Raw genomic sequence first — 19,195 nt, 5'->3', positions numbered from 1 at the left:
GGGAAACTGTGGGCTTCAGATCGGCAGGCCAGATACCCGCACAACTGGCCCGCTGTTTTGCCCCACAGTGGTATTCCACTCGTGTGACTAGCTATTCTCGTGTCACAGACACTGTGTTGACGAAATGAGGCTGCGGCGATCGATCAGTGCGACAGATAACTTGTGCAAATACTCTGAGAATCGATACTAATGAGGAGAGGTAGCAACTCACTGTAAAGACGATCGCTGACCTGCAGGCGGGCACATCAAAAAGACATTCGAACTCGCAGGACTAAATTTTTGGCCGTAGCCTCTGTCTGAAAAGCACGCACACATTCACGTTCCGAGTGCAGACACAACTCGGACACACGCGGTCGCTATCTCCGGTCGCTGCGTCGACAATCTGAGAATCGGATCCGAACAAACCACTCCTCACAGCTCCCTGCCTCCCGTCGACAGCTGCTACGCTAGTGGCAGGGAGTGGTGGCAGCACTGACTGCAAGCTGAGGGGAATGGTAGGAAGGAGAGAAGCAGGAAGTAGGATGCTGACTGCCAGAGGAGAGAGGAACGGTGTGTGGAAACGAGGACCACTTCACTCTTGCAGGGCTGCAGCCTACAGCAGGGCTGACATATTGTCACAGGGATCACTGTTCTTTTCTGGTGTCGTCAGGGTCGTAATCGAAATCCCTCGTCCTACGAGGGAGTAGAGAAGCAGCACACGTGCTCAGCTGCGCCCGGCCAGCGACGATGTGTGACGTCTCAGTAAACAAATCGTTTAAGGGGCTCCGGAACGCCCTATACTTGCAATGTTAAAATAACGCTTATAAATTACATCTTTCCTCACAAAGTATTTGAGGTAGGAAGTTGAACTTTTTACAGATTATTTATTGGAATATGGGCTACAACTTAACACAGGGATTTTACAAAATTTTAGTTCAGTTATTAAAGATGATTTTTTTTCAATTGTAATGAAAATTTACAACATTTTTTTGCAATTTTTTATTTATATATTCAAAAATATACAGTTTTTTGGAAAAAGGCTGTGTTAAATTATGCAGAAGGTACTGTGTAACATTTACTGAAAGTTTGAAACAAATATGTTTGGAAGATCCTTAGAAAACATGTAATTAGTATGAGAAAATAAAAGTTTTGGAAATCGAGCGACAAAGATTGGATTAACTTTTTAGTGCATTCCAGGTCCATAGGATGGATTATCTTCATCCTCTGCAAACTCCTCCTCCAGCTTCCTCTTGTTCCTCCTCCTGTTTACTCTAGCTTGTATTTCTAGACTCTTTACAGCCCTGTCTGCAGCCCGAAGGCGTTCCTTGTCTAAAGCAAGCATCGCTCGTACCATGTTAGAACCTATCTTCATTCCCATATTTCTAAATACCTTGCACCTTACAATGTTGCCATCATTGAAAGCCGCAACAGCAACTTTACTTTTACTCATTATTATACTTCAACAAAACAGAGACTCAAGAAACAGAATTAATTACTAATATTTTCGAGATAATGACAGAGTAAATAAACATGAAACAATCGACAATCACACCAGTGATATATATTGAACCATCACAGGTTAGCCACAACACATACTTTATCTCACATCACTAAAATGTACCTGATGAACACGGACGTTAATAATCACACCATTTGACAGCAGTTTAACAGCGCCACAGTGGGTCACGCCCATGTAGAACACATTTCAAAAAAAATTTAAAAATAGTTGTAGTCTTCGGAATTGAATAAATTATATATCTATTAAAAGGTAATAGTCTGCAGATTCAGAAAACGCAAAAAAGTAAAAATTGAACTTTTCATGATTTTGAGCCTTTCCAGAACCCCTTAATCTACTGAGACAAAAACGAGATTTTTGCCAGTGTTTTTCAAATTTCACCAATTCTTCCCCGATTTCCCTGAGCCGTTTGAAATTCCCAGATATTCCCTGACTTCTCCGATTTCCAGAATTTGTGGCACTTTGGTTTTTGTTTGTCTTCACTCACAAAGTGTGACAAACTTTTAAATTTGTGCAAACCAAAAAATATATACACAGATTTTGACAAAAATAGATGCTACATTTTCTTTTCCCTAGTCACAACCAACGTAGTTAACAGTTTGAGGACTGAGCGCGAGTGTGGACGCTCAACCGGCTGGTACTGAGAGATTTCACTGTTTTTCTGAATTTTCTGCAGCAGATTCTATACCACAGAAAATAGATTGCTCTTTTGCATTTAAAAACTACATCCAATCCCTTCAGAGTACTGCAAAGGAATAAACGTTCACATTAGTGACGAGGGTTGTATATTAATTTGAGAGTATGCAGTTTTCACAGTGGGGGGGAAGAAAAAAAAATTGTTTTAGGACCTCTGAGGGACATAGGATTGAAGTTGTTAGTTTTAAATGAATAACTGTTGAAATATGAACTTTTATTATTTTATTAATAATCACACAGTTACATTGGCTTTTGTATGAAATACTTTGAAACATTTCGGAAAACAAAGCCCTACGTCACAGGTTTCACAAGAATATCGCGTGTCTTTCCTTGAAACTTTACCATATCTGGCCTTGCTTGTTTCTGCGCATACTTTGCACCTTCCTCTGAGGCCACTTAGACAATTTTGTGGGTGGAATTAATTTTGGAAAATGTCTTCCGCTTAGTCTGTTGATGGGTGAACTATTCTGAGAAGTGCACAAATCTAAGAGGCCACCTTTGTGAACCAAGTTCTCTGCCAACTCTGTAATGTATTCAACCAAACCTTTGTGAACCAAGTTCTCTGCCCACTCTGTAATGTATTCAACCAGATGTTTGCTTGTATTTCGCGACGTTTTGTACAAAATGTATGAATTTACAGTCATGAGGTGAAAATGTGAAAGAAAACTTTTTTCCACCACTTTATTTGTTTTCGTTCAAAAGGATAGTACGCCATTAGCCGGTCACTATGATCCACACCAGCTTTTTTACTATTGTAGCACAAAACACAGTCTGGCTTCATTTTTTCCTCCATTCCAAATTTAGTTTTTACACTGACATTTGTTGCCATCATTTTATGCTTTGTTCTCAAAAGAAAAACGTCTCTGTTGTCCTTACATTTTACAAACAGTAAATGATCTCATCTCCTTTCCTCTCCAATTTCTGGCCAACAAGATCCCTTGGTAGTTCTTTTCTATTTTTCTGCACAGTACACGGCCTTAGTTCTTTTCCCCAACAAATAATCCAGTAAATCAGGGCTGGTGAAAATCGGTCCATGTATAATGTGTGACCTTTATTATGAAACGAATGACACAATCTGTCTACAATGTGTAAAATGCTGTTATCGGCATTAGACTGTTTCCCAGAATAAATTTCACACTTCAGGACGTACCCACTTTCACATAGCATAAAAATTTTTACTCCATATTTATTAGGCTTATTTTTCATATACACTCTAAAACTCAAGTCTACCATGAAAAGGGCAAATTCCTTCATCTATAGTAATATTTTCGCCTGGCTTGTAAGCCTTTCCACTTTGGGTCACGCATCTGTCGAATATAGGTCTTACCTTATGAATAGGATCGTGACCTACCTGGTTTTTAGGAATATATGTTGCGTTATCTATGAGATGTAACATTCGTAGAATTGACAAAAATCTATCTCTTGGTAGACACTTTGCCACAAATGAGGACTGCAACATGGGATTTGTTGACCAGTAGTCAGACAGTTTTGGTTTCTTGACTAAGCACATATGCAAAATAATACTAAAAAATTTATACAGTTCACTGAGTTTCACTGTTGTCCACTTACGCCACACTGACTGAGGCTTCAGTTTTCCTGTAGCACTTAGTGTCTCTATTGTCATTCTAGGTTAGCAGTTTGTCTCTCGTTTGATGTCTCACCAGTTCTTCATCGAAAAAGTACGTGAAACAATCAAACACTGAAGAATGTTGGTCAATGCCATCTCGAATCCCACAGGATTCAGAAAAAACAGGAAGTTGGGGAGTGACTGTATCGTCATCTGTCCACTGGCCAGAAGAATATGGCAAATTGCAATGACCATTTGCGTTTGTTGTGACAACAATCTCAACAGCCGCATCTTCAGGTCTTCCTGACGGTTCACCGTTTGAGGGACCGTTTTCATCTATAAGAAAATTCGAAAAAATTATCTTTTTTCTGACCAGGAATCAAACCACGGAATTACGGATAATTTGGACAAAAAATAGCTTACCATCACTAATGTCAGAATCTGCAATTTCTTCATCTAATTCTGAACCACTATTGTTCAATAAAAACTCTATTTCTTCATCTCGCAAGGCCACGACGAAAATAAAGCGCAAAGCTATCAGCAGATAACAATCTAAAGTTTCGAACTGCCGCGCGCATTGTCGTAAGTCGAGCGTGAGTGCGGCAAAGCAAATTACTCAAAATATACTCTTGTACCACCTCCGATAGTGACATATGCTGCCATCTATAATTTTTTCTTGGTGCTAGGATAACCAGAGAGCACTTTTAAACCAGAAAGTCACGCACTGGGAGTCGTTAACATCGCCGATAATCGGCCGACGTAGGAGCTACGTCGATCGTCTCGAAAGTGTTAACATCCAACTTCTACCTCTAGCGTACCGTCCGACTTACCGACTGCGACGAGGCCGACGACAGCGACCTCCGCCGAGACGTCGAGGGCGGTGCCAGAGCCCTTCTGCAGGACGGTGGCGATGTTGGCGGGCACCAGTACTGCGAGCGCCACGCGGCAGGCGGGCGGCGCGCCCACAAAAGCGGCCACCAGCGCGCCTCCCAGCAGCACCAGGAGGTGCCGTCCGGCGCACACCAGCCGCTCCACACCGTCGCCTGTGTGCCAGGTACACTCTCAGCTCGCACTTTATCGAACTGTGAGTCACAGTTGCTCACCAGTTCTAACTTGCAAGAGGTGAAATACGAGACAATTCCATACTGATACAGAGATTACAATATTTGATGCAGAGCAATGCATCTATAAAAATTACACAAAATTTAAAACAAAGTTTAAATACATTTTCACACGCTTTATAGGAGTTCTAGGTGACTCCCCTCAGCCGCAGAGACAGTATCTGAGTGACAATCTATTTTGTGCCGTACCTCCCGACGCACGTGTAGTGAGGTCGACGTCGTCGCATCGCAATCGATAAGAGGACAGATACAAAATACGACCTCTGTGAGATGCACATTGTGGGGCTAACCATCTCTGATAACAACAATTAGTTTTACAGCTGTTTGTTTTTCAGTGCACCAATCGCTGAAGTACAGGTTACCGACGTAATTCGTCGCGAACACTCGGTCAGAGGAAGTATTTTAAAAAAATTCCAAGAAGTGTACTTAATTTTAGTCATAAATCAGAACGATATTGAAAAGTAATTCGCATGCAGAAAAGCTCGTTTGAGACTGAAGCACTCGTAAAAGTTAATGTTGTATTCTATTTCTCTACCCGTACTCCACAAACCACCTGACTGTCTGGCGGAGGGGACTTCTGGTACCACTCTCTGACACCCAGATCCCTGTGCCAACTGCAAACGGTGTGTACAAAGAATAACCGATAGTAAAGCTCCGTCTTAAGTTCTAATTTCTCTCATTTTCTCGTCTTGGTCAGCTTGCGAGACATATGTGGCAGGGAGTAATATGTCGCCCGACTCTTCTCCGAACGCACACTCTCAAAACGTCGACAGTAAAAACTCTCCACGATGCACGGTGCCTCTCTCGTAGCACCTGCAACTGGACTTTGTGGAATATCTTTTAACGCTCTTGTGCTCACTAAATGATCCCGTAACTTAACCTGCCACTCTTCGTTAGTTCTCGCATATCTCTTCTACTGATCTGACCTGGCAAGGATACCGGAGCGAGAACCGAGTACTCGAGAATTGGCCAAACAAGTGCTTTTAAAGCCACTTCTTTTGTGGATGATTTAATTTTTTAAAAATTCCCGCCTCTAACTGACAAACCAGGGACTCCTAAGATACGACTTGGCAAACAAATGGTAATGAGATGGGGAGCTATTAATATCAATGGGGGCTACTCTGGGAAGAAGGTAGAGCTGGCAGAGGCTGCAAGTAAGATGGGGCTGGACGTTTTAGCTGTTAGTGACATTCGGGTAAGGGGTGAGAAAGAAGAGGAAGTGGGAGAATACAAGGTCTACCTGTCAGGAGTCAAAGCAGGAATAGCACAATGGGGTGTACGGCTTTACATCAGGAAAGAAATGGAACCCAGCGTAGTTGCAATAAGGTATGTAAACGAACGACTGGTGTGGATAGATTTGACAGTGTCTAGCAAGAAAATTAGGATTGTGTTAGTATATTCGCATTGTGAAGGGACAGGTCAAGATAAGATGGATAGTTTTTATAAGGCACTCAGTGATGTAGTTGTTAGAGTAAAGGACAAGGACAGTGTTCTGCTCATGGGTGATTTTAACGCCAGGATTGGAAATCGAACAGAAGGGTATGAAAAGGTTATGGGTAAATTTGGAGAGGATATGGAGGCCAACAGGAACGGGAAACAACTCTTGGATTTCTGTGCCAGTATGGGCTCAGTAATCACAAACTCCTTTTTAAACACAAGAACATTCACCGGTATACTTGGGAAGGCAGGGGAAGCAGATCTGTCATTGACTATATAATAAGAGATCAGGAATTCAGGAAGGCTGTGAGGGACACACGTGTATTCAGGGGATTCTTCGATGACACTGATCATTATTTAATCTGTAGTGAAATTGGGATTGTGAGGCCGAAAGTGCAGGAGGTCAGGTCCATATGTAGGAGTATAAGAGTGGAGAAACTTCAGGATAAGGAAATCAGGCACAAGTACATAACAGCGATCTCAGAAAGGTAGCAGTTAGTTGAATGTAGTCAATTACAGTCATTGGAAAAGGAATGGACAAGGTACAGGGACACAGTACTACAAGTGGCTAAAGAATGTCTTGGAACAGTAGTGTGTAAAAGTAGGATGAAGCAAACAGCTTGGTGGAATGATACAGTCAAGGCAGCCTGTAAAAGGAAAAAGAAGGCATATCAAAAATGGCTACATACTAGAACTCAGGTAGAAAGAGAAAGTTATGTTGAAGAAAGAAACAAAGCCAAACAGATAATTGCAGCATCCAAGAAGAAATCTTGGGAAGAGTTTGGAAACAGGTTGGAGACTATGGGTCAAGCTGCTGGAAAACCATTCTGGAGTGTAATTAGCAGTCTTCGAAAGGGAGGTAAGAAGGAAATGACAAGTATTTTGGACAGGTCAGGAAAACTGCTGGTGAATCCTGTGGATGCCTTGGGCAGATGGAGGGAATATGCTCAATGTAGGTGAAAATGCGATCAGTAATGTTTCAGATTTCGAGGTAGAATGGGATAGGAATGATGATGGAAATAGGATCACATTTGAGGAAGTGTAGAAAATGGTCAATAGATTGCAGTGCAATAAAGCAGCTGGGGTGGATGAAATTAAGTCAGAACTCATCAAATACAGTGGAATGTCAGGTCTTAAATGGCTACACAGGATAATTGAAATGGCCTGGGAGTCGGGACAGGTTCCATCAGACTGGACAAAAGCAGTAATCACACCAATCTTTAAACATGGAAACAGAAAAGATTGTAACAACTACAGAGGTATCTCTTTAATCAGCGTTGTGGGTAAAATCTTCTCAGGTATTAGTTGAGGACCAATTGGATGAAAATCAGTATGGGTTTAGGCCTCTTAGAGATTGTCAGGACCAGATCTTTAGCTTACGGCAAATAATGGAGAAGTGTTATGAGTGGAACAGAGAATTGTATCTATGCTTTATAGATCTAGAAAAGGCATATTACCGGGTTCCTAGGAGGAAGTTATTGTCTGTTCTACGAGATTATGGAATAGGAGGCAAACTTTTGCAAGCAATTAAAGGTCTTTACATGGATACTCAGGCAGCAGTTAGAGTTGGCGGTAAATTGAGTTCATGGTTCAGAGTAGTTTCAGGGGTAAGACAAGGCTGCAACCTGTCTCCACTGTTGTTCATATTATTTATGGATCATATGTTGAAAACAATAGACTGGCTGGGTGAGATTAAGATATGTGAACACAAAATAAGCAGTCTTGCATATGCGGATGACTTAGTTGTGATGGCAGATTCGATTGAAAGTTTGCAAAGTAATATTTCAGAGCTAGATCAAAAATGTAAGGACTATGGTATGAAGATTAGCATCTCCAAAATGAAAGTAATGGCAGTGGGAAAGAAACCCATAGGAGGAACAAAGTTAGAACAGGTGGACGGTTTCAAGTACTTAGGATGCATATTCTCACAGGATGGCAACGTAGTGAAAGAACTGAAAGCGAGGTGTAGCAAAGCTAACGCAGTGAGCACTCAGCTACGATCTACTCTCTTCTGCAAGAATGAAGTCAGTACCAAGATTAAGTTATCTGTGCACCGTTCAATCTTTCGACCAACTTTGTTGTATGGGAACGAAAGCTGGGTGGATTCAGGTTACCTTATCAACAAGGTTGAGGTTACGGATATGAAAGTAGCTAGGATGATTGCAGGTACTAGTAGATGGGAACAATTGCAGGAGGGTGTCCACAATGAGGAAATCAAAGAAAAACTGGGAATGAACTCTATAGATGTAGCAGTCAGGGCGAACAGGCTTAGATGGTGGGGTCATGTTACGTGCATGGGAGAAGCAAGGTTACCCAAGAGACTCACGGGTTCAGCAGTAGAGGGTAGGAGGAGTCGGGGCAGACCAAGGAGAAGGTACCTGGATTCGGTTAAGAATGATTTTGAAGTAATAGGTTTAACATCAGAAGAGGCACCAATGTTAGCACTGAGTAGGAGATCATGGAGGAATTTTGTAAGGGGGGCTATGCTCCAGACTGAACGCTGAAAGGCATAATCAGTCTTAAATGATGATGATGATGAAAAATTCTCTCTGCAAATTTAAGTCTGTCATTTGCTTTTCCTATTATTCGTTTTATGTGGCCACTCCAGTTTAGATTACTCCAGATGGTTAGTAATAGGTGATTTAGAGTAGTTACTGCTGTCCAAAAACTTGGCTCAGCGAGTCAAGACACAAGCAGAAATTTCCCTCTGTAATGTCTGTGTATGTGCGCAAGTGTATACCTGTCCTTTTTTCCCCCTAAGGTAAGTCTTTCCGCTCCCGGGATTGGAATGACTCCTTACCCTCTCCCTTAAAACCCACATCCTTTCGTCTTTCCCTCTCCTTCCCTCTTTCCTGATGAAGCAACCGTTTGCTGTGAAAGCTTGAATTTTGTGTGTATGTTTGTGTTTGTTTGTTTGTGTGTCTATCGACCTGCCAGCGCTTTTGTTTGGTAAGTCTCATCATCTTTGTTTTTAGATATATTTTTATGTATACACCTACATACATACTCCACAAACAACTGTATAGTGCATGGCAGAATGTACTCTGTACTGCTACTGCTCATTTCCCTTCCTGTTCAACTCGCAAATAGAGAGAGAGAGAAAAAAAGACTGTCTATACGGCTCCATACAAGCCCTAAAACTCTTATCTTGGTGATCCTTATGCAAAATGTATGTTGGAGGCAGTAGAATTGTTCTGCAGTCAGCTTCAAATGCTGGTTCTCTACATTTCCTGAACAGTGTTCCTCGAAAAGAGTGTTGCCTACTCTCCAGGGATTCCCATTCGAGGTCATGAAGCCCTCTGTAATACACTCCTGGAAATGGAAAAAAGAACACATTGACACCGGTGTGTCAGACCCACCATACTTGCTCCGGACACTGCGAGAGGGCTGTACAAGCAATGATCACACGCACGGTACAGCGGACACACCAGGAACCGCGGTGTTGGCCGTCGAATGGCGCTAGCTGCGCAGCATTTGTGCACCGCCGCCGTCAGTGTCAGCCAGTTTGCCGTGGCATACGGAGCTCCATCGCAGTCTTTAACACTGGTAGCATGCCACGACAGCGTGGACGTGAACCGTATGTGCAGTTGACGGACTTTGAGCGAGGGCGTATAGTGGGCATGCGGGAGGCCGGGTGGACGTACCGCCGAATTGCTCAACACGTGGGGCGTGAGGTCTCCACAGTACATCGATGTTGTCGCCAGTGGTCGGCGGAAGGTGCACGTGCCCGTCGACCTGGGACCGGACCGCAGCGACGCACGGATGCACGCCAAGACCGTAGGATCCTACGCAGTGCCGTAGGGGACCGCACCGCCACTTCCCAGCAAATTAGGGACACTGTTGCTCCTGGGGTATCGGCGAGGACCATTCGCAACCGTCTCCACGAAGCTGGGCTACGATCCCGCACACCGTTAGGCCGTCTTCCGCTCACGCCCCAACATCGTGCAGCCCGCCTCCAGTGGTGTCGCGACAGGCGTGAATGGAGGGACGAATGGAGACGTGTCGTCTTCAGCGATGAGAGTCGCTTCTGCCTCGGTGCCAATGATGGTCGTATGCGTGTTTGGCGCCGTGCAGGTGAGCGCCACAATCAGGACTGCATACGACCGAGGCACACAGGGCCAACACCCGGCATCATGGTGTGGGGAGCGATCTCCTACACTGGCCGTACACCACTGGTGATCGTCGAGGGGACACTGAATAGTGCACGGTACATCCAAACCGTCATCGAACCCATCGTTCTACCATTCCTAGACCGGCAAGGGAACTTGCTGTTCCAACAGGACAATGCACGTCCGCATGTATCCCGTGCCACCCAACGTGCTCTAGAAGGTGTAAGTCAACTACCCTGGCCAGCAAGATCTCCGGATCTGTCCCCCATTGAGCATGTTTGGGACTGGATGAAGCGTCGTCTCACGCGGTCTGCACGTCCAGCACGAACGCTGGTCCAACTGAGGTGCCAGGTGGAAATGGCATGGCAAGCCGTTCCAGAGGACTACATCCAGCATCTCTACGATCGTCTCCATGGGAGAATAGGAGCCTGCATTGCTGCGAAAGGTGGATATACACTGTACTAGTGCCGACATTGTGCATGCTCTGTTGCCTGTGTCTATGTGCCTGTGGTTCTGTCAGTGTGATCATGTGATGTATCTGACCCCAGGAATGTATTAATAAAGTTTCCCCTTCCTGGGACAATGAATTCACGGTGTTCTTATTTCAATTTCCAGGAGTGTACTTGCGTGTTGTTCAAACTTACTGGTGACAAATCTAGCAGCCTGCCTCCGAACTGATTTGATGTCTTCCTTTAATCTGACTGAGTGGGGCTCCCAGACAGTCTAGCAGTACTCAAGAGTAAGTTGCACTAGTGTGCTACATGCAGTCTCCTTTACAGATGAACCATACTTTCTTAAAATTCTCTCAATGAACCATAGTTGACAGTCACCTTCCCTACGACAATCCTTCATTCCATTCCATATCGTTTTGCAACGTTGTGTCAAGGTATTTAATTGACACGGTTGCATCAGGCAGCCCACTACAAATTCTGCATTTGAATATTACGTGTTTGTTTTTCCTACTCATCTGTATTAACTTACATTTTCCCACGTTTAGAGCTAGCTGCCATTCATCACATCAACTGGAAATTTTATCTTACATCTTACTACAGTCACTCAACTTCGACACCTTCCCGTACACCGCAGCATCATTTGCAAAAAAAACCGCAGACTTCTGCTCACCGTGTCACTCAGATAATTTATGTATATTGAGAACAACAGTGGTCCTTCACATCACCCTGGAGCACTACTGACGGTGCCCTAATCTCCGATGAACAATTGACTAAATACTGGGTTCCATTACTTAAAAAGACTTTGAGCCGTTCACATACCTGGGAACCTATTCCATAAGCTTGTACCTTTGTTAACAGTCTGCAGTAGGGGACTGTGTTAAAAGCTTTTCAGAAATCTAGGAAAATATATTGTGCCTGCTGCATTTCACCCATAGTCTGCACGATGTTATGTGAGAAAAGAGAAAGCTGAGTTTCGAACATGTGATGCTTTCTGAAACTGTATCGATTTGCTGACAGATGTTTTCCCATCTTAAGAAAGTTAATCATATTCGAACTGAGAATATGTTCACGAAATATGTTGCAATACGATGGTAGGCTATTTATCTACAATTTTGTAGGTCCGTTCTTTTACCCATCTTATATACAGGAGTTGTCTGCGCACTTTTTTCCAGTCACTCGGGACTTCGCGCTGGGCGAGAGATTTGCAATGAATGCAAGCTAAAAGACCCACGCCGTACAGTACTCTTTGTAAAACAGTATTGTGGTTCAATTCAGAGCTGCCAACTTATCGGCTTTCGACCCTTTCAGATGTCCCTCTACACCAAGGATGCCTATTACAATGTCCTCTACACGGGAGTCTTTGTGATGGTCAAACAACTGTATGTTTGTACAATTCTCCCAAGTGAACGATTTCTTAAATGAAGAACTGAAAACTTTGGATTTCGTTTTGCTATCTTCTAGTGCCACACCAAACTGCTCGAGTAACTGTACATAAGACTCAGACCCACTTAGCGATTTTACGTAAGACCAGTATTTTCTCAGGTTCTCTGCCAGATCTTTTGCTAATGTACGATGGTGATACTAACTGTACGTTTCACACAATCTTTTTACACATGCACACATGTCTCCTAACTTTTGGTTCAAATGGCTCTGAGCACTATGGGACTTAACATCTATGGTCATCAGTCCCCTAGAACTTAGAACTACTTAAACCTAACTAACCTAAGGACATCACACAACACCCAGTCATCACGAGGCAGAGAAAATCCCTGACTCCGCCGGGAATCGAACCCGGGCGCGGGAAGCGAGAACGCTACCGCACGACCACGAGGTGCGGACTCTCCTAACTTTTGTCTGTCATCATTTGCACATTCTCTTCTGAACTGAGTGTGCAACATCCTTCACTTCGTCAGCAATTTCCGAATTTTTGTTAAACCACAACAGGTCTTTTTCATCCTTAACCCACTTATTCTGCACATACTTCTCCAGAGCACAATTTACAATATCAGGGTGTATACGGGGACAAGGAAAAAAAATTCCCGGATTTCTCCCGGATATTCCATTTAAAAAATATGCTTTTTCCCGGGCGAAAATACACTTTTTCTGTGCTAAGTGACAGTTGGTTTTCCGTAGATTTTCCCTCGGAACTGTAAAACTTATCAATCCTTTGAATGATTAACGTTTTATACAATCGCGCAGAACTTCCTGGAAAAAAAAAAAAAGAAAAAAGAAAGAAAAGACGGGACAGAAAAGGTTTGGAAAGACCTTTGATTTGCAGCAACATATACGCTGCATATTTTCGTATTACGAAAGTATAAATTCGAATTGCACCAAGCACAGCGCGTTAGTTTCCGGAGCGTTGAAACCGAGGTTGCGATGTCCTTTTGTAAGCGAGTCATACCTCAAGCCACAAGATCTCGTCAGCCGATGACAGCAGCTATTCAGAGCATAGGACACGTGTGATAGTCAGCCAATAGCAAGATCACTGGTTACATAGCGCGGACAAGCAAGAGGAAAAGTTAACGGTTTACATTAATGTACACAGTACCGTATACACTCCTGGAAATGGAAAAAAGAACACATTGACACCGGTGTGTCAGACCCACCATACTTGCTCGGGACACTGCGAGAGGGCTGTACAAGCAATGATCACACGCACGGCACAGCGGACACACCAGGAACCGCGGTGTTGGCCGTCGAATGGCGCTATCTGCGCAGCATTTGTGCACCGCCGCCGTCAGTGTCAGCCAGTTTGCCGTGGCATACGGAGCTCCATCGCAGTCTTTAACACTGGTAGCATGCCGCGACAGTGTGGACGTGAACCGTATGTGCAGTTGACGGACTTTGAGCGAGGGCGTATAGTGGGCATGCGGGAGGCCGGGTGGACGTACCGCCGAATTGCTCAACACGTGGGGCGTGAGGTCTCCACAGTACATCGATGTTGTCGCCAGTGGTCGGCGGAAGGTGCACGTGCCCGTCGACCTGGGACTGGACCGCAGCGACGCACGGATGCACGCCAAGACCGTAGGATCCTACGCAGTGCCGTAGGGGACCGCACCGCCACTTCCCAGCAAATTAGGGACACTGTTGCTCCTGGGGTATCGGCGAGGACCATTCGCAACCGTCTCCATGAAGCTGGGCTACGGTCCCGCACACCGTTAGGCCGTCTTCCGCTCACGCCCCAACATCGTGCAGCCCGCCTCCAGTGGTGTCGCGACAGGCGTGAATGGAGGGACGAATGGAGACGTGTCGTCTTCAGCGATGAGAGTCGCTTCTGCCTCGGTGCCAATGATGGTCGTATGCGTGTTTGGCGCCGTGCAGGTGAGTGCCACAATCAGGACTGCATACGACCGAGGCACACAGGGCCAACACCCGGCATCATGGTGTGGGGAGCGATCTCCTACACTGGCCGTACACCACTGGTGATCGTCGAGGGGACACTGAATAGTGCACGGTACATCCAAACCGTCATCGAACCCATCGTTCTACCATTCCTAGACGGGCTAGGGAACTTGCTGTTCCAACAGGACAATGCACGTCCGCATGTATCCCGTGCCACCCAACGTGCTCTAGAAGGTGTAAGTCAACTACCCTGGCCAGCAAGATCTCTGGATCTGTCCCCCATTGAGCATGTTTGGGACTGGATGAAGCGTCGTCTCACGCGGCCTGCACGTCCAGCACGAACGCTGGTCCAACTGAGGCGCCAGGTGGAAATGGCATGGCAAGCCGTTCCACAGGACTACATCCAGCATCTCTACGATCGTCTCCATGGGAGAATAGCAGCCTGCATTGCTGCGAAAGGTGGATATACACTGTACTAGTGCCGACATTGTGCATGCTCTGTTGCCTGTGTCTATGTGCCTGTGGTTCTGTCAGTGTGATCATGTGATGTATCTGACCCCAGGAATGTGTCAATAAAGTTTCCCCTTCCTGGGACAATGAATTCACGGTGTTCTTATTTCAATTTCCAGGAGTGTATCTACAAGAAAAGCTAAGCTTTCACATATAATTTTGGTCTCTAACATTAACATGCTACAACAGAAGCTAACAAGGGAATATCCCCATCGCACCCCCCTCAGATTTAGTTGTAAGTTGGCACAGTGGATAGGCCTTGAAAAACTGAACACAGATCAATCGAGAAAACAGGAAGAAGTTGTGTGGAACTACGAAAAAAATAAGCAAAATATACAAACTGAGTAGTCCATGCGCAAGATAAGCAACATCAAGGATAACATGAGCTCAGGAGCGCCGTGGTCCCGTGGTTAGTGTGAGCACCTGCGAAACGAGAGGTCCTTGGTTCAAGTCTACCCTCGAGTGAAAAGTTTAATTTTTTGTTTTCAGACAATTATCAAAGTTCAGGCACTCACACATAATCAACTTCACTCTCCAAAATTCCAGGACATGTTCAGATTTGCTTGGACATATGCAGGATTTGACGGTCTACAAACGGAAAAATTTGAAAACGTTAAAAACATATATTTTGACAGAGCACAGGGGAAAACTGTGCGACTGTGAAACTGTTGCATTCATTTGTTGCAGTTTATGTGACAAACTATTATGTTTTCATCACTTTTTTGGGAGTGGTTATCACATCCACAAGGAAACCTAAATCGGGCAAGGTAGAAGAATCTTTTTACCCATTCGCCAAGTGTACAAGTTAGGTGGGTCGACAACATATTCCTGTCATGTGAAGCACATGCCGTCACCAGTGTCGTATAGAATATATCAGACGTGTCTTCCTGTGGAGGAATCGGTTGACCTATGACCTTGCGATCAAATGTTTTCCGTTCCCATTGGAGAGGCACGTCCTTTCGTCTACTAATTGCACGGTTTTGCGGTGCGGTCGCAAAACACAGACACTAAACTTATTACAGTGAACAGAGACGTCAATGAACGAACGGACAGATCATAACTTTGCTGAAATAAAGTAATTAAAATTTTCACTCGAGGGAAGACTTGAACCCAGGAACTTAGATGCTAATGCTAACCGCGGGACCACAGCACTCCTGAGATGAGATCAGCCTTGATATTGCCTATCTTACACATGCACTACTCAGTTTGTATATTTTGCTTATTTTTTTCATAGTTCCACACAACTTCTTCCTGTTTTCTCGATTGATCTGTGTTTAGTTTTTCAAGGCCTATCCACTGTGCCAACTTATAACTAAATCTGAGGGGGGTGCGATGGGGAGGTTCCCTTGTAAGTTTTCAGATGTAATATTGATGATTTTTTTTTTTTTTTTTTTTTTTTTTGTGTGTGTTACACTTTAAGATACATCACACAAATGTGCCAGTAAATTTAAAATTCTGACATAAATGTCTCGGCTCGAAATTCTTGTACGTGGCTGGTCCTCAAACTGTTCAGTTACGAACGCTCTGTGATTTAGATATCCATCCCACTTTCTCACATGTAACATAATTCAGAAATTTACTTTGAAAGTAACGCTTTTCTAACCACCGTTTGCAATACTATCCAGAGACTGGTAGAAATAGGTTCGATTTACCAGTTGCCAGAGAGCGCCAGAAAAACAGGCATTACTGTGCGTGTGCAACTGTATTGGTGTAGGAAGCCCACGTGTTCGTGTGTATAAAGCACTAACAGAGCTTACATTACACCATAAAAGAAACAGGTCATCAGAGGGTACTCCAAAGAGCATCGGAATTTCGTAAACTATACTAAAATGCATAATTCGGCTTGAGTGCAAATTGGCTTTTTCCAGATTCACAATGCAGTAGGTCCCATCTGATATTAAGCTTTTCAGTGTGGTTTTTGGGATGTAAAATTTCTTGGAGTACCAATACTCTGCGATCTCATTTTTGGTTCTTTATTATGGCATAATGCCATGTATGGCAGATGATGATAACGTGCACTTGAAATTCAGCGAACAGTTGGAACTAGGCAATACTGTAGAATGAAACACTTCGTTTCAAATAAAATGACTGCCTCAGCGGAAAGATTAATAAAGCCAAATTTCTTTAGCAAACTTGCAAAATTAACTTCACTGTTCTGCAAGGCGATTAATGTTTGACTGCTACAAACTTGGAAATAAAATAAAATCAGAAAACTGAAATTAATAATATATTTTTGCCCTCCGTAATTATGTGAATGTATTTTAATTCACCTGATATCTGTTTTGTTTTCATTTGATGTGGGAGCTGTACACGAAGAGAAGCAGCGAAATCACTTAACGTAAACACGGGTCACGTGGAGGTTAACCCCCTCCCCACTACAACTAAGTGCAAGAGTGAATCTGGCAGCCAGGGCGCGGGAGAAAATTTTTTCTCATTTGCATCTCGCTGCTTGCTGCTACTACCGATACAGCTAACAGCCAAACTTCAAGTAGCGGGAAGCGGGAGAAGTTACTGCTTATACGCGAGTCAAATGCGCATGCGCAACAGACCGCTGGCAATTGGTCAAATGAACCTAATGTGAACAGTTGTGACATCATGCTCATAGCAAGCAGTTTATTGTTACGAAGAATTACAGTCTGCGCCCTACGGCCTTTGACGTATTTTTGCTATTTGCAGACGCTTGTGCGTGCACGGTGTTTTGTTGTTGTAAATTGCACATTTCCTTTGCCACTGAAGTTTTATGTTTTTCCCTCTCGTTTATATTTTCTTGCTGCAGTATCATTCTCCAGTAGCAGGATAGAATAACATTCTTTGCTAGAGAATCAATTCTGCAGTCAAAATTACAAAAATTTAACTGAAAGCTAAAACAATGAAAAATTCCCGGAATTCGGAAAATTCCCGGTTTTCTCCCGGATGAAAAAATTCCCGGGTTTTTCCCAGATTTCCCGGCTGTCCTGGGTCGTAGACACCCTGAATATGTTTAAACTTTACACACAATTCCTCTACATCTGTTATCGTGGAACTAAATAATGTCCATTTATCGTCTAAATGGGATGCTAACAACTGCTTATCTGCTTTTTCTAGCATAAATACCCACCAAGCTTCCGTATTGACTTATTAACTTTACTAACCAAAGTCGCTACGATGACACTGCCACCAATCCCTGTCGACAAGGCCAGGCCTGTTTGTAGCTACAAGTTTTATAATATTTCCATTGCATGTGATTTGTCAAACTAGCTGCTCACGACAGTTTTCGGAAAACTGTGTTCAAAAGCACACTGCAAGACTTGTCTGTTTGTATCCCCTACAATGAATCCACAGACATATCAGTCTATACTCAGTAGGTAAAACATCCAACAATTAACATTTCATCTGTATCTCTTATACACAACCAGATAACTTCACTATCACACTCAAACTGGACCTCAAGAGACCTCTTAATCTGGCTTTTCGATACGTGTTCCACGACTCACTAAATATCTGAGCTTTCTACTTCGGGTTTCGGCACGAGAACTTACCTGGAGGGCAGTAAATTTGGGAGCTCTGATAAGGATACTTTAACAGTTTACTGATCAAATGTTTGAATGCGATCCGATTTCACTACCTTCGTGTCGTCTGGTGAGTGTTTATTAGAGAACCTCAACTTACAATTTAGCCTTAAAAATCGTGTGCACTGCAAAAGTACTCAGCTGTCCAAGTAGTTGCTTCCTTTGTGTAGCACACCCTCAACCTATCAACGGGAGTTCTACACAATAACGTGGGTCCAGAATTCCGCAGCCAAGACTGTGCAGAGTCGACAAAACGTTTGGTCGAGATCCTGCACTTGGCTCCAAATCTAAGAACCCTCACTGACTCTGGGAACAGTACTGCTAATTGCAAGCTCTGCTCGCAGCCTGTGTGCCAGGCCTGCAGCCTTCACCACCTGCGCCAGCCGCCTGAACTGAGGACGGCCTCAGAAGCGTGCAACAGGCGTTGTCAGTGCCAACGTGAGCCACAATTTTCAGAAGACGAGACCGCACCCCGCACACTCGACAGCCGCAGGTAAGGCCTCCTCCACATATCGGATGGGGTTCTGAACGCTATCTTGCTAAGGGGTTCCACAATGCACCTAACGTTGCAGGGGGAGGGGGGACCGAGTACAATTTTTGTGTTGACACCGCACTCTTTTAACACATATTAACTTTCGGTAAGTTAAGCTGAAGGGCAATTATGCACAAATCCTCTCCTGTATCTCATATTCGAATGTTGCGACGGTTAACCCTCACTTTTGCGGAAGACCGCTTCGTCGCTAAAACGAGATATGCCGCAAATGTTTCTTTGTCCTGGTTTCCAGCACTGATGCAGCAAAATTTAGACATTTATGTAGTCTTCTTGTTTCAATTACTGAAAAATTATGTAAGGCTGCACTTAAGTTTAATTTTGAGAAAATGGCAAAGCACAGTTTGTGCCATTTATAAAAGGGGCGA

General features: G+C 44.0%; 1 protein-coding gene across 8 annotated transcripts in view; it reads right to left on the bottom strand.

The window, feature by feature from the left end:
• The window catches only part of LOC126108940 (protein brambleberry-like), a 202,427-nt gene that overhangs the window by 72,643 nt on the left and 110,589 nt on the right, over positions 1 to 19,195 (bottom strand). For all 8 annotated transcript variants that reach the window (XM_049914316.1, XM_049914318.1, XM_049914317.1 and 5 more), the window contains exon 8: positions 4,589 to 4,801. In XM_049914316.1, the coding sequence (XP_049770273.1) occupies positions 4,589 to 4,801 (213 nt within the window). The remainder of the gene's footprint in view (positions 1 to 4,588; positions 4,802 to 19,195) is intronic.

This window comes from Schistocerca cancellata, chromosome 11 (genome assembly GCF_023864275.1).
Source record: "Schistocerca cancellata isolate TAMUIC-IGC-003103 chromosome 11, iqSchCanc2.1, whole genome shotgun sequence".
In the NCBI taxonomy this organism is placed as follows: Eukaryota; Metazoa; Arthropoda; class Insecta; order Orthoptera; family Acrididae; genus Schistocerca; species Schistocerca cancellata.
The sequence above is the reverse complement of the archived record's forward strand: the minus strand, read 5'-3'. Positions and strand labels throughout refer to the sequence as shown.